We start from the raw sequence: 16,095 nt of genomic DNA on the forward strand, positions 1-16,095 counted from the left end.
CTCTCATTACGGAAGTGTGTATTGCTTTCTGAGTGTCTGTCAGCGAGGGGAAAAAAGTAATTTCGGGGGCACAAATTGTTCAGGGAGAATTTATTAACTGGGCTGCACAGTTCCTAAGCTTGTCTGAGAGTGTGGTGTGCAGTGTGTGAAACCGTCAGATCTCAGGACATTAGGGACAAGGGTAGCATTCCTACAGAGCATGACCATACAGATTCACTTAAAGAGGAACACACACGCTGGCACTGGATCTTAGACGGGACTGTGCTTTAACCCTGTGAAGAAGCCCCGCCTCCTTCGAAATACAATCTAGTCATTCTATTTCTATACTTCCTCCAACCCGACTGTTTTGAGATGCACTGGCATATGACAATGTCATGTTTGCTGATGTTGACGTGATTTATGCAGAAACATTGGGGGACTGCTAATCTTCTGTCTCTTCTTTCAAGGCTTCCCTACTGAGTTCCTCCCAGTTTTGGGGTTTTGGGTTGAGTGGAGGAATTTCGGGACTAGACTTTGACGGGTCAGTTGGCAAGAACAAGTCAATTTTTTTTTTTTTTTTTAATGCAACTTTGAGAGTAGTAGTAGTTTGAGCCTCTACGCCACACAGGAATGAAGTTCTCGAACAACCCCTCTTTCTAATCCCTCCCTCTCTCCTCCCCTCCCTCTCTCCTCACCCTCCCTCCCTCCTCCCTCTCCCTCCTCCCTCTCTCCCTCTTCCCTCCCTCTCTCCTCGCCCTCCCTCTCTCCTCGCCCTCCCTCTCTCCTCACCCTCCCTCCCCCTCTCCTTCCCCTCCCTCTCTCCCCTCCCTCCCTCCCTCTCTCCTCGCCCTCCCTCTCTCCTCACCCCCTCCCCTCTCTCCTTCCCTCCCTCTCTCCTCACCCTCCCTCTCTCCTCACCCTCCCTCTCTCCTCACCCTCCCTCTCTCCTCGCCCTCCCTCTCTCCTCGCCCTCCCTCTCTCCTCGCCCTCCCTCTCTCCTCCCCCTCCCTCTCTCCTCCCCTCCCTCCCCCTCTCTCTCCTCCCCTCTCCTCCCCTCCTCTCTCCCCTCCCTCCCTCTCTCCTCACCCTCCCTCCCTCCCTCCCTCCTCCTCCCTCCCCTCCCTCTCTCCTCACCCTCCCTCCCTCTCTCCTCACCCTCCCTCCCTCTCTCCTCACCCTCCCTCTCTCCTCACCCTCCCTCCCTCTCTCCTCTCACCCCTCCCTCTCTCCTCCCCTCCCTCTCTCCTCACCCCCCCCCTCCCTCTCTCCTCACCCTCCCTCCCCCTCCTCTCTCTCTCACCCTCTCCCTCCCCTCCCTCTCTCTCCTCACCCTCCCCTCCTCTCTCCCTCACCCTCCCTCCCCTCACCCCTCCCTCCCTCTCTCTCTCCCCTCCCTCCCTCCCTCTCTCCCTCACCCTCCCTCTCCCCTCCCTCTCTCCCTCAGTCCCCCCTCCTCTCAGCCCTCTCTCCTCCCCTCCCTCCTCCCACCCCCCTCCTCCTCGCCCTCCCTCCCTCTCTCCTCCCCTCCCTCCCTCTCTCCTCGCCCTCCCTCCCTCTCTCCTCAAACTCCCTCCTCTCTCCTCGCCCTCCCTCCCTCTCTCCTCGCCCTCCCTCCCAGTCCCTCCTCCCTCCCTCTCTCCTCACCCTCCCTCCCTCTCTCTCCTCCCTCCCTCCCTCTCTCCTCGCCCTCCCCTCCCTCTCTCCTCCCTCCCATCCCTCTCTCCTCACCCTCCCTCCCCCTCTCTTCTTCCTACCTCTCTCCTCACCCTCCCTCTCTCCTCACCCTCCCTCCCCCTCTCTTCTTCCTACCTCTCCTCAGTCCCTCCCTCTCTCCTCATCCCTAAAGTGTCAGTCTCCAGAAAATCCCTCTCTCCATAATGACCCTCCTCTCACCCTCCCTCTCTCCTCACCCTCCCTCTCAGTCACCCTTTCTCCTCTCCCACCCAAACTCTCTCCTCTCCCTCCCTCTGAGAGGCTCCTCGCCCTAACCTCTCTCTCTCTTTTTCCAGAGGGCTTTCCTCACCCTCCCTCTCTCCTCAGTTGTTCCCTCTCCCCTCACCCTCCCTTCCCCTATCCCTCTGCTGCCCTCCCTCTTTTATTGGTCCCTCTCTCCTCGCCCTCCCTCTCTCCTCGGAGAGGGCTCCTCCCCTCCCTCCCCCTCTCTTTTCCTGGACCTCTGATCCCATCCCTCTCTCCTATTACTCCCTCACCTCACCCTCCCTCTCTCACTCACCCTCCCTCTCTCCTCACCCTCCCTCTCTCCTCCAGGAACCCTCCCTCTCTCCCAGCTGTAATGGGTCCCTCTCTCCTCCCCTCCCTCCCCTCTCTTCTTCCTACCCCTCTCTTCTTCCTACCCGTCACAAAGTGCTTTACAAGTTAAGTTAGGGTTCAGTGCTAGTTTGTTAACCATCCCCTCCCTCTCTCCTCACCCTCCCTCTCTCCTCACCCTCCCTCCCCTCACCCTCCCTCCCCTCTCTCCTCACCCTCCCCCTCTCCTCACCCTACCTCTCTCCTCACCCTACCTCTCTCCTCACCCTACCTCTCTCCTCACCCTCCCTCTCTCCTCACCCTCCCTCCCCCTCTCTTCTTCCTACCTCTCCCATCAGTCCCCCACTGTAAAGTATCAGCAAAGTGTCAGTGGCAGAAAATCCCTGGGCCAGCAGCATCCATAATGACTGTATCTCACAGAGCTCTCCACGCCCGGGGGATATCTCAGTCAGTTTCCCTGAAATCCCATTGTCAAACTGAAACGGCGATTACCCCGTTTGGCTGAGAGGCGGGTGACATTAAAGTTTAAATAACAGTTGTGAGACGGCAGATGTTTTCATGCCAGAGGGGACGTTAGGGTACTCTTACTCCGGATGGCTGACTGGCTGCTTCCAGTTGTTCTGTCTCTCTCTCTCTTATTTATTTATATATATGCTGCTACACTTCACTGTGTTTTATTGGTCCAGCAGGCACGTGATGAGCAAAAACAGGCGAAAGGAGAGGGCTCCTTATAAAGGTCAAATATGTTTGCCCTGGAGGAGTGTGAGAGAGCACAGCTGCCAGCTTCAGTATTACTACTGGTAACACCTGGGCCAATAGGACATCACTCACCAACCTTTAGATCTGTACTGACACTTCAAACTAAGACCCGTTCACTCACCTATTACCAGGAACAACCCACTAGTTCTCTCCCAGCTGTAATGGGTGAGACTTGATACAAGGGCTAACGGTACCATGACACTTTTTTTGTCAAAAAGTGCTTTACAAGTATGAAGGGGTTAGTGGGTTCAGTGCTAGTTTGTTAACCATCCAGTCAGTATGGTTGCTGGGTCAACTCCCAGTTTTAGATTTAGTATGCTGGCCATTGTAGCGCTCCACATTTAGTGTTGAGATCTCTCTCTCTCTCTCTGAAATGATTGATTCATTTAATAGAGTGAGTTAGGTCTGCTCTATACCAAATTACCCCCTGAGTCCCTTCCCTGTTTCACACCTTTTTATTTTGTATTTTATTTTACCTTTATTTAACCAGGCAAGTCAGTTAAGAACACATTTCAAATATTTGCGTTTATCGGCTGTATGGTAGCAGGGTGGAGAGAACCACTTGTGCGTTGGAGAAAGTAGAAGAAGCTTTTTCAATCACCCTTTCCTGTTGTGCGCTCCGGTCATTTGTGCCTGTGTGTATTATTATGTGGCAGGGTGACCCTAGTTGGCCCTCTGACAGAAGGTCTAGGGCGCGCTGGGTGTTTGGACACCAGAGTGTAGACACTGTGTTTGGGGAAAAAGTTTATTTTCTTGTATGTATATTAAGTTTGTACTACTTGGATTCAATCTATGTCTTGTGTATGTCCTAAGTGGGTGGGGGGTTGTCAGAAGGGCCATCGGGTGGCTGACGGGGGGGGGGGGTGCTCAGAGGGAGTGAGATCCCATGGGCTTGAGGTTCTTCATTTGTCTGTCCCACTGTGATTTCGACGCTATGGTCAGGGGTGGACTGTTCTGCCATTGTGTCGAGACTTTTGTTCGTTGCTGAGGTGGGCTGTTTTGCTGGTTTCTCTGTGGGGGTGGCCACCTCTCTAGTAGGTTGTTCTCTGTCACACGCCATCCCCTCACTATTACCCTAGCTGTTTTCTCTTCCCTCAGGTGATGCTATTAATTGTATTTATTCAGTGCCTAGACTGCCAAGCCAGTTCTGGTTATGACCTTTTACAGACTGCACTACGACATCATGCCTCACAGTCTATATTTGACAGAAAGTTTGTCTCTAACACACACACACACACACACACACACACACACACACACACACACACACACACACACACACACTGCCATGGAATGCCCAGCTGCACGCTGTTAAACCAGTTGTCAATCTCTCCTCTCTCTCCTAGCCTCTGTTTGCTGGAGGTGTGTGTGTGTGTGATTGCATGCAATATTCATGACCCTGGGCACTACGACATCATGCCTGACAGTCACTATGTAAGCCTGATAGATAATGTATTAAGCAATAGCTTTTTCGTGACCGTAGATTAACATATTGTAGATGGTTGAATGAAGGGGTATTACAGACTGGTTAAAATGTTTGTGGTTGTTTCTTTTTGTGATGGGGAAAGTAGCACCTCTCGGATTCTCTCTCTCTCTCGCTCTCTCTTTGTCTCTGAGTGTCGGAATAAAGGTTAACAGTCAAGATAAAGTTACAAGCGAGCGGCTCTTAAATGATCCGGACACTCTTCTCCTCTTTTCCCTCCATAGACGGTGAGTGGTGCCAGGGTCATTAATTCTCACTGACAAGAATATTACAGTTAATACCAGGGGAGGACAGTTCCCAGAGTGCTTAGAGGGAGGTGGTGCACGCACACCGTCATAAGGTTCTCTTGGTCATGCAGATCAAGCCCAGATCTCTGTCTGAACGACGTCTCTCAAAGTAAAACTGTCAAGAGACACATTAAGGATGTGCCATATGCCTCTATTGCGCCCCTCGAGTGACGCTCAGTCTCTGATCTCTGACCCTGATAGCTCTTCTCCTCCTCCGCCAAATCGTTTGCAAACTGTTAAACAAAAGTCGACTACCATGACAGCATGGTGTTATCTTTTGTGTCATTAATTTCGGAGGCAAGATTAGAAGGCAGGAATTCGCCACTGAAATTCAAAGATTGGGAGTTCAAATTGAATTGAATGATGAACCAAAGCGAGGCAGGACTAAGCACGCTAAGTAAACCGAGGCAGGCACAGTAAGCTTCTTTTCGCCCTGCGAGCGTTCTAGAACGCAACTTCTCAACCTGCTGATTTTGTCCCCTCTTTGGTCCTCTGTTAGTTCAACATGTTGCCTTTTTAAAGTCATCTGTAACTTTTTCTTGTTTGGTGACTTGCCAACACACACACACACACACACACACACACACACACACACACACACACACACACACACACACACACACACACACACACACACACACACACACACACACACACACACACACACACACGTCACAATGGCTGGCTTGGCAGCAGGTAAAGCCCTGTCTTGGGTGTACTGATGATGTGGCAGCATTTGCCTTCATACAACATTAACATCCGCCTCAATGAGGAGCACAGCTCACAGGCCTGATGAGCTGTAGTTCTAGACATGTAGCTAGGAGTAACAACCCCCAAGAGTTGCCAGACCACTTCAGACCACTTCTCAGACAGGAAGTCGAATGTTTGGCTAGACAGATGCAGTGAGGATCAAAGGGTTGCATAGAAAGTGGATTGGATAGGGTTGCTTTATGGGTTTTGTGTGTGTGTGTGTGTGTCTGTGTGTGTGTGTGCCATTTTAACCAGAATGGCCCGAGAGGCTACAGTACAGCTCCGTCAATCAATTTGCATTTTAAATGTAATCAAAGAAAGTGCCCGGGTGCATTTTTCTTCTTCCAGTTTACAGTAGGCCATCTATTTACATTCTGTAGACAAGTGTCCACATTGACATATAGGGAGCATTTGCCAGTGATTCGGTTGTCTCCTTCCCTCCGTTGTGTTTGATTGGGGCTGTGGCACTAGTCACTACCCGATTATTCAGAGTCACATCCATCTCCCACAGGGCCGTTGACACAGACACATTTTAAAGGCACAATCTGCGATTTGTGTTTCAGCCTTAAAGCATAGCCAATGGAGTAGTACAGTCTCATATCTTGGATTATGGTAGGCCAATGGAGTAGTACAGTCTCATATCTTGGGTTATGGTAGGCCAATGGAGTAGTACAGTCTCATATCTTGGGTTATGGTAGGCCAATGGAGTAGTACAGTCTCATATCTTGGGTTATGGTAGGCCAATGGAGTAGTACAGTCTCATATCTTGGGTTATGGTAGGCCAATGGAGTAGTACAGTCTCATATCTTGGGTTATGGTAGGCCAATGGAGTAGTACAGTCTCATATCTTGGGTTATGGTAGGCCAGGGCAGGACAGTTGTACTTAGACATGCATTAAGTTATATTCTTCATGAATCAAGGGGTATTTAATCAAAATGGCAATTGAATAGAAGAGGCCAAATCCCAGACTGCCTTTTTAATAGGGTTCCATATCCCCATTACCTAGCTAGCAGTTGCCAGAGTCCCTCCAGTCCAACAGTTGATTTGTAGCCCTGACTGTGTCAGATCCCCCCTCATTCAATCAACCGCCACATAATCAACTGAATCAAATCGCATCTGTCTGACAAAGTGTAACACACACACACACACACACACACACACACACACACACACACACACACACACACACACACACACACACACACACACACACACACACACACACACACACACACACACACACACACACACACACACACACACACACACACACACACACACACACACACACACACACACACACACACTGCCATGGAATGCCCAGCTGCCTGTCTGTCGGTCTCCCTCTCTGTCTCGGTCTCTGTGTCTGTCTCTGTCTGCCTGCCTGCTTGCTTGCCTGCTTGCTTGGCTGGAGAGGAATCTGACTACCAGTGTTTCACTGGAATGACCTCCTGTCTGTAACCATATATTTGTGAAGTCCTGTACACTGAGAGCATACCGCCCCTCTACCGTAGCCTGTCCTGACAAACCCTTACCCCCCCGTTCCTGGAATAAAGAGCCATCTCATATTTGATTTTGTCTGGGTCGGTGGCAGGCCATGCCAAAAGTTCTCATTAGCCACATTTCATTAGCACAGAAAAAGGGGGCAGTGAAATAGAGAACAAAATGAAGAATGTTTCCCTTCCTCCTTCCAGAGATTGACATTGAGCGTTGCGTCCGGGAATCCATCAACCTGTTCTGCTGGACTCCCAAGAGCGCCACTTACCGCCAGCATGCCCAGCCTCCCAAGGCCCAGGGAGACAGCAGCACCAACGGCTTTGGCAAGGCGGCCAACTACTACTCCTCAGACTACCAGGACATGCCCAAGACGGACCTGGTGAGCACTCCTCCATCATCACACACGACTCACACACAGATATGGACACATTCACTCACACACAGATATGGACACTTTCACTCGCACACAGATATGGACACTTTCACTCACGCACAGATATGGACACTCACTCACACACAGATATGGACACTTTCACTCACACACAGATATGGACACTTTCACTCACACACAGATATGGACACTTTTACTCACACACAGATATGGACACTTTCACTCACACACAGATATGGACACACAGATATGGACACTTTTACTCACACACAGATATGGACACTTTCACTCACACACAGATATGGACACTTTCACTCACACACAGATATGGACACTTTTACTCACACACAGATATGGACACTTTTACTCACACACAGATATGGACACTTTTACTCACACACAGATATGGACACTTTCACTCACACACAGATATGGACACTTTCACTCACACACAGATATGGACACTTTCACTCACACACAGATATGGACACTTTCACTCACTCACTCACTGTGTGTGTGTGTGTGTGTGTGTGTGTGTGTGTGTGTGTGTGTGTGTGTGTGTGTGTGTGTGTGTGTGTGTGTGTGTGTGTGTGTGTGTGTGTGTGTGTGTGTGTGTGTACTCACATTCACGCATAGCCAAACTCATACCCCTCACACACACACACACGTTGGTTTTATTATCCTAACCTGAAACCTAAATCTGAGCCATGAACCTCAACCCTAATTGTAACCCTAAAATAGCCCTTTTCCTTTTGGGGACTGGCAAAATGTCAGTTATTGTTATAATAATTTACATTTTTACTACCCTTGTGAGTACTTTTGAAATACACACACTAACACACACACACACACACACACACGTACAGGCACACCAGATTACCACCCACAAGTATCCTGGCTAGCTTACTACTGCCCTCTTGAGAAGATTCAGACAAATTTACTAGACAGACACAATCCTCTCAATCCCTATATGACGTGAGACACGTTTGACAGAACCGAAGGTAACAAATTCTAGTACCAAACCATTTTTCATGTTGTCGTATTGGGAAAAGTACCTAAGGTTCGGTTTACCGTGTAACGATAGTCTGCAGTGCCCTCAAGATTCTTCCTCAGAAATCACATAAAGGCAGGGAGGAACAGGAACACAGCTGTGAAACGGCAGTCACAGAGAGGTTGGTTTACAGCGCTAGGCTTTCTTTTGGGGGTAACAGAGGAGAACCAGGTACATGCAACATAATGGCCAATCTTAGAGGGAGGCTAGAGTATTGACCTGAATCCAGTTTCTCTTATTAATACCATGTTCTATGAATGATGGTTTTATTGCAGCTACAGAAACCATAAGGATACCAAAACCATGATGCTTCCCACTTTATTTCATGTCCCTGTTTTCTACTACTGTGTGTTCCATACATTTCAGCGAATAACGTTATAGTATATATTTTTCCTGTTTTTTGAATTGCACATGAAATTGTTACTTAAAAAAAAAACTCTCCTTCAAGATCCTAGTCTGCTTATCTGGGTTTGATCATTTTAGTTAAATAACATCACATTTTACTCGACACCCAGAAGTTGAAAGAAACGACCACGTCTGAAGATGGATTCTATCATATCATTTATCAATATGCATGTTGAGTTCATATCTGTTTGGTTGACTGTATGCCCTACAGCGTGCAGTGAGTAACTTATTCAATTTCCCAAAGAACATTTCATTAAATCCGGGCGAGATGATGTTGTCATGACACCAGAGAAATGAAGTGTTTACTGTATGCCTGGACCCAGGACCCGGCTCTGCTCTGGGCCTAGCTCGAGTCTGTCTGTCAGCAAAAACACGGAGGCATTTTATTAAAAGTGCCGCTCTGCTCTGGGCCGAGCTCGAGTCTGTCTGTCAGCAAACACACGGAGGCATTTTATTAAAAAGTGCCGCTCTGCTCTGGGCCGAGCTCGAGTCTGTCTGTCAGCAAAAACACGGAGGCATTTTATTAGAAAGTGCCGCTCTGCTCTGGGCCGAGCTCGAGTCTGTCTGTCAGCAAACACACGGAGGCATTTTATTAAAAGTGCCGCTCTGCTCTGGGCCGAGCTCGAGTCTGTCTGTCAGCAAAAACACGGAGGCATTTTATTAAAAAGTGCCGCTCTGCTCTGGGCCGAGCTCGAGTCTGTCTGTCACAAAAACACGGAGGCATTTTATTAAAAGACATTAGGACAAGTTACTTCACTTTAGTTGAGAGGGACATTGGTAACATTTTATTAATGGAACATAAAAGACATTAGGACAAGTTACTTCACTTTAGTCTGGGACATTGCCCCTGAACTAAAAGACAAACAAGTTACTTCACTTTAGTTGAGAGGGACATTGGTAACTACCGCGTGTCCATTAATGGAACATAAAAGACATTAGGACAAGTTACTTCACTTTAGTTGAGAGGGACATTGGTAACTACCGCGTGGCCATTAATGGAACATAAAAGACATTAGGACAAGTTACTTCACTTTAGTTGAGAGGGACATTGGTAACTACCGCGTGTCCATTAATGGAACATAAAAGACATTAGGACAAGTTACTTCACTTTAGTTGAGAGGGACATTGGTAACTACCGCGTGGCCATTAATGGAACATAAAAGACATTAGGACAAGTTACTTCACTTTAGTTGAGAGGGACATTGGTAACTACCGGAACATAAAAGACATTAGTCCATTAATGGAACATAAAAGACATTAGGACAAGTTACTTCACTTTAGTTGAGAGGGACATTGGTAACTACCGCGTGTCCATTAATGGAACATAAAAGACATTAGGACAAGTTACTTCACTTTAGTTGAGAGGGACATTGGTAACTACCGCGTGGCCATTAATGGAACATAAAAGACATTAGGTTCTGTATTTATAAAGTGCAGTTCTAGGATCATCGGGAGGACCCCCCGTCCATATAATCTTATTCAATATGATCGAAAAAGAATAAATGTGGGGAGGAATATCCTTCCTCCATTTCTTTGTGAAGGTAGTGCACACCATCGCAAAGTGTTTTGCAACAGATAGTACAAATTTAAAGCGTTATTGGACAAATGTGGACTGTTTCTCCCTGTTTCACACCATTTCAAAATACTTACTCCATACTGAACTGAGCCTGGGTCATTATATTATAATGCCATTTAGCAGATACTTTTATCCAATCAATGCGTGCACACATTTTACTAGATGCTAACAGACAGACTCAAATAAGGTGAATGCACCAATTTGTAAGTCGCTCTGGATAAGAGCGTCTGCTAAATGACTTAAATGTAATGTAAATGTAAATTTTGCATACGTGTGGTCCCGGGAATCAAACCCACTATCGTGTGTGTGTGTGTGTGGAGTAGATATTAAAGCTGTCTGATTATACACATTTATGACATCTTATTCACTTCTTAATGCATTCTAGGCTTGGCTTTTAAAGAGCTTTATATTGATTGTGATCTCTTTTAGGACATCATCCAGTTACCTTATCCAAGCAACAGTTATCATCATAATGGATTGCTCTTATCAGTCTTTCTCCTGCTTTCTCACTGCTGATTGGATAAGGTGCTTACAGTTTGCCTGTGCTAATCCAAACTATTTGTTGTATTATTGTCAGTCTGTGTGTGTGTGTGTGTGCCCGTGGCTGTGTGTGTGTGTGCGCCCGCCGGCCTGTGTGTGTGTGTGTGCCCGTGGCTGTGTGTGTGTAGGCGTGGCTGTGTGTGTGCCCGCTGGCCTGTGTGTGTGGTCATTGTACAGCCTTTTTTACCTCTTTATGGAGCCCTCCTATCAGTCATGGCTGTTTAGTGACTTCGAAGCCTCTCTCAGCCTATTGTGGACAGTCTGAGCACTGATGAAGGGATTGTGTGTTCCTGATGTAACGCGGCCAGTTGTTGTTGCCATCCTGTACCTGTCCTGCAGGTGTGATGTTCGGATGTACCGATCCTATGCTGGTGTTGTTACACGTGGTCTGCCACTGCGAGGATGATCAGCTGTCCGTCCTGTTTCCCTGTAGTGCTGTCTTAGGCGTTTCATAGTACGGACATTGCAATTTATTGCCCTGACCACATCTGCAGTCCTCATGCCTCCTTGCAGCATACCTAAGGCATCTTTCTTTTGGTGTTTTTCAGAGTCAGTAGAAATGCCTCTTTAGTGTTTTAAGTTTTCATAATATTAACCTTAATTGCCTACCATCTGTAAGCTGTTAGTGTCTTAACAACCGTTCCACAGGTGCATGTTAATTTAATTGTTTATGGTTCATTGAACAAGCATGGGGAAACAGTGTTTAAACCCTTTACAATGAAGATCTGTGAAGTTATTTGGATTTTTCGAATTATCTTTGAGAGACAGGGTCCTGAAAAAGGGATGTTTTTTTTTGCTGAGTTTAGGAACTATAAAGAGTTCTCCTTTGGGGACAGCCGAAGAACCCTTTTAGGTTGTAGATTGATCATAGTGTATCAGTGAAATGCTTACTTACTGGCCTTTCCCAACAATGCAGAGAGAAACATAGAGAGAGAATAGAAGAAAAAAAAGATTCACACAAGGAATAACACACAATGAGTAAGGATAACGTGGCTATTAAGCTGGAGGAACAGGTACATGTTGACTTGTAGGCCTTGAAGGCCCAGTGCAGTCAACATTCAGTTTTAATGTGTCTTATCTTATTGTACAACAGCTGATGAAAACTAACACTTTAAAAGTGTGAAAAAATTCCAATGGCTGATTTTAGTCCAACTCTGCGTTCAGAGGTCTTAAAACATTGAGTGCCTCCCTCCGATTCAATGACTGGACAGTTAAGTGAATAAAATCTGCCTCTCGTTTGTATGAGTAAAGCACCCTCCTCCTTCGTCTTCATCCTCTCCTTGTTTGCACAATTGTCCCTTGTGGGATTAATAGCCTAAAGTATTTTTAATTGAATTCTCTCTTTCACTCTTTTTCTCTCTTCCTCTCACCCCTGCACTCTCGTTCATGCTCCCTGCTTCCTATTGACTCATGACAGCCAGTGAAATGTGTGATCTGTGCCAGCAGATCATCGGGCTCGTTGATGCATGTATCAGTGGTCTCCAGTGGTCCTTCTGTAGCTCAGTTGGTAGAGCATGGCACTTGTAACGCCAGGGTAGTGGGTTCGATCCCGGGACCACCCATACGTAGAATGTATGCACACATGACTGTAAGTCGCTTTGGATAAAAGCGTCTGCTAAATGGCATATATTATTATTATTATTAATAGCAATCATTCCACGATCCCATCCTCTCTCTCGCTCCATCAGTGAACGTGAGAGGTCTTCACAACTTGATTAGTGGTGTATCCCGAGGAGGATATATTTTTTTGAATACATTCAACTGCCATAAGGTCATCGCCATCCATCAAACGTTCTACTTCAGATGATGCGTTGTCGCATATCACCTGCCCCTTGCCATGTATTGCAGTAGGTTCTGTAATGGTATATATTTACAAGGAGATGTTTCGTGGAAGCTTTGAGGTTTAGGTGACATTATACAAGAGTCATTTGGAAAGCAGAACTTCAGTGACACACCTCTAGAGATGTCAAGACTGTGTACAAAGGGAAAGCTAAGTAGAATTCCCCCTCAGGCTGCACACTCTGTTCACAGGAGATACTGGCACCTCAGAGCCACCATTGTCCCTGCCACACAGACTTCTAAAACGTGCTTCTACTCTCAAGTCTTTGATGACAAATAGCCACAGTGCCAGTGGACTCCCTGGCTCTCCCCATTAACACGGCTCATCAGAGCCGGTCTGCGCTGTCACCTCCAGGGCAGCATTATCCTGTAGTGTCGACTGGAAAGGGAGAGTGCCTTTCCAAAATCCTCTGTCCTCAGTACAAAGTATTTTCTGCTTTGCCGGCAATGGCACTGATATCGCTTCGGGTGCTTTCTTGGGAACTACGTACAGTATTTACATATTTACAAAAGACTGACAAAGCTATTGTACAGTACCACTGAATGCTGTTATTGTCACCAAGATATTCAAGTCTTCCTTTGAGAGTTCGATGTTTGCTGGACAACTAAATAACAAACTGTACAGTCATGGCCAAAAGTTTTGAGAATGACACTAATATTAATTTCACAAAGTTTGCTGCTTCAATGTCTTTAGATATTTTTGTCAGATGTTACTATGGAATACTGAAGTATAATTACAAGCATTTCATAAGTGTCAAAGGCTTTTATTGACAATTACTTGAAGTTGATGCAAAGAGTCAATATTTGCACTGTTGACCCTTCTTTTTCAAGACTTCTGCAACCTGCCCTGGCATACTGTCAATTCACTTCTGGGCCACATCCTGACTGATGGCAGCCCATTATTGCATAATCAATGCTTGGAGTTTGTCAGAATTTGTAGGTTTTTGTTTGTCCACCTGTCTCTTGAGGATTGACCAGAAGTTCTCAATAGGATTAAGGTCTGGGGAGTTTCCTGGCCATGGACCCAAAAAATCGATGTTTTGTTCCCCAAACCACTTAGTTATCACTTTTGCCTTATGGCAAGGTGCTCCATCATGCTGGAAAAGGCATTGGTCGTCACCAAACTGTTCCTGGATGGTTGGGAGAAGTTGCTCTCTGACAATGTTTTTTATTTTTATTTTATTTTACCTTTATTTAACTAGGCAAGTCAGTTAAGAACAAATTCTTATTTTCAATGACTGCCTAGGAACAGTGGGTTAACTGCCTGTTCAGGGGCAGAACGACAGATTTGTACCTTGTCAGCTGGGGTTTTTGAACTTGCAACTTTTTTTGGCTACTAGTCCAACGCTCTAACCACTAGGCTACCCTGCGCCCCATGTGTTGGTACCATTCTTTATTCATGGCTGTGTTCTTAGGCAAAATTGTGAGTGAGCCCACTCCCTTGGCTGAGAAGCAACCCCACACATGAATGATCTCAGGATGCTTTACTGTTGGCATGACACAGGACTAATGGTAGTGCTGACATTGTCTTCTCCAGACAAGCTTTTTCCGGATGCCCAAAACAATCGGAAAGGTGATTCATCAGAGAAAATGACTTTGCCCCAGTTCTCAGCAGTCCAATCCCTGTACCTTTTGCAGAATATCTGATATCTGAACATCTGAAGTTTTTTCCTGATGAGAATTGGATTCTTTGCTGCCCTTCTTGACACCAGGCCATCCTCCGAAAGTCTTCGCCTCACTGTGCATGCAGATGCACTCACACCTGCCTGCGGCCATTCCTGAGCAAGCTCTGTACTGGTGGTGCCCCGATCCCGCAGCTGAATCAACTTTACGAGACGGTCCTGACGCTTGCTGGACTTTCTTGGGCACCCCGACGCCTTCTTCACAACAATTGACCCGCTCTCCTTGAAGTTCTTGATGATCTGATAAATGGTTGATTTAGGTGCCATCTTACTGGCAGCAATATCCTTGCCTGTGAAGCCCTTTTTATGCAAACCAATGATGACGGCACGTGTTTCCTTGCAGGTAACCATGGCTGACAGAGGAAGAACAATGATTCCACCCTCCTTTTGAAGCTTCCAGTCTGTTATTCAAACTCAATCAGCATGACAGAGTCATCTCCAGCCTTGTCCTAATCAACACTCACACCTGTGTTAACGAGAACTTTTGTGGCAGGGCTGAAATGCAGTGGAAATGTTTTTTGGGGATTCAGTTCATTTGATGGCAAAGAGGAACTTTGCAATTCATCTGATCACTCTTCATAACATTCTGGAGTATATGCAAATTGCCATCATGCAAACTGAGGTAGCAGACTTTGTGAAAATGTTAAATTTGTGTCATTCTCAAACCTTTTGGTCACGACTGTATACTGACGGAACCAATTCTACCTGAGTGGTCATAATAACTCTCTCTTATCTCCTTCTCTCCAGTCGCGGGAGCCCTTGGCGCTGAGTGACCTGAAAGCCGAGGTGTCCCCCCGTATCTCAGCCGAGGACCTCATTGATCTGTGTGAGCTGTCGGTGGGGGGTCAAACCAAGAGGAGCAAGGCCAGCAAGCCAAAGATCCTTGCCGTCGACATCCGCAGCATCGAGGAGTATCCTTCAGTGTGTGTGTGTGTGTGTGTGTGAGAGAGAGAGGGGAATTAATCAATCAATTAATGAAGCCTTTTCTACATCAGCACATTAAGCAGTTGACACAAAGTGCTTTTACAATAAAACTGACCTCGACCCCAAAGAGCAAGCACAGCAGGGACTGAGGTCTTCAGGGCAGATGATTAAAATATGCCTCTTCTACCCCCGGGCTGTTTTGTGTTAGCACCACATAGAGAGACGAGAGCCCAAGTGTTCTGTTTTACTTTGAAGGGGAATTTATAGCATGTTGTCGTAAAAGACGAGTCGTACTGTACCTCTTTTGAATAAATGTATGGGTTATTGGCCTCGGCTATGTCTCCAGAGAAGGGATCGCTACTGAAATATGCTTTTCACCTTCAGGCTGTATTGGTGTTGTGCAGTACCACCACCAGTACAATAGCTGTGTGTGTGTGTGTGTGTGTGTGTGTGTGTGTGTGTGTGTGTGTGTGTGTGTGTGTGTGTGTGTGTGTGTGTGTGTGTGTGTGTGTGTGTGTGTGTGTGTGTGTGTGTGTGTGTGTGTGTGTGTGTGTGTGTGTGTGTGTGTGTGTGTGTGTGTGTGTGTGTGTGTGGCTTGCATGTAGCTTTTAGCTCCAAGACTGATCTACTCCATTCACACACTGCTAGTACACAGTCTTGGAAA

The 16,095-nt window shown here is 46.8% G+C and overlaps 1 protein-coding gene across 2 annotated transcripts in view; it reads left to right on the plus strand.

Annotated features, from left to right (window-relative positions):
• tbck (TBC1 domain containing kinase) overlaps window positions 1-16,095 on the plus strand; it is a 60,952-nt gene that overhangs the window by 29,300 nt on the left and 15,557 nt on the right. For both annotated transcript variants that reach the window (XM_046307635.1, XM_046307634.1), the window contains 2 exons: window positions 7,221-7,402; window positions 15,255-15,418. In XM_046307635.1, coding sequence (XP_046163591.1) covers window positions 7,221-7,402; window positions 15,255-15,418 — 346 coding nt within the window. The remainder of the gene's footprint in view (window positions 1-7,220; window positions 7,403-15,254; window positions 15,419-16,095) is intronic.

Source organism: Oncorhynchus gorbuscha, linkage group LG17 (genome assembly GCF_021184085.1).
Source record: "Oncorhynchus gorbuscha isolate QuinsamMale2020 ecotype Even-year linkage group LG17, OgorEven_v1.0, whole genome shotgun sequence".
Taxonomy (NCBI): domain Eukaryota; kingdom Metazoa; phylum Chordata; class Actinopteri; order Salmoniformes; family Salmonidae; genus Oncorhynchus; species Oncorhynchus gorbuscha.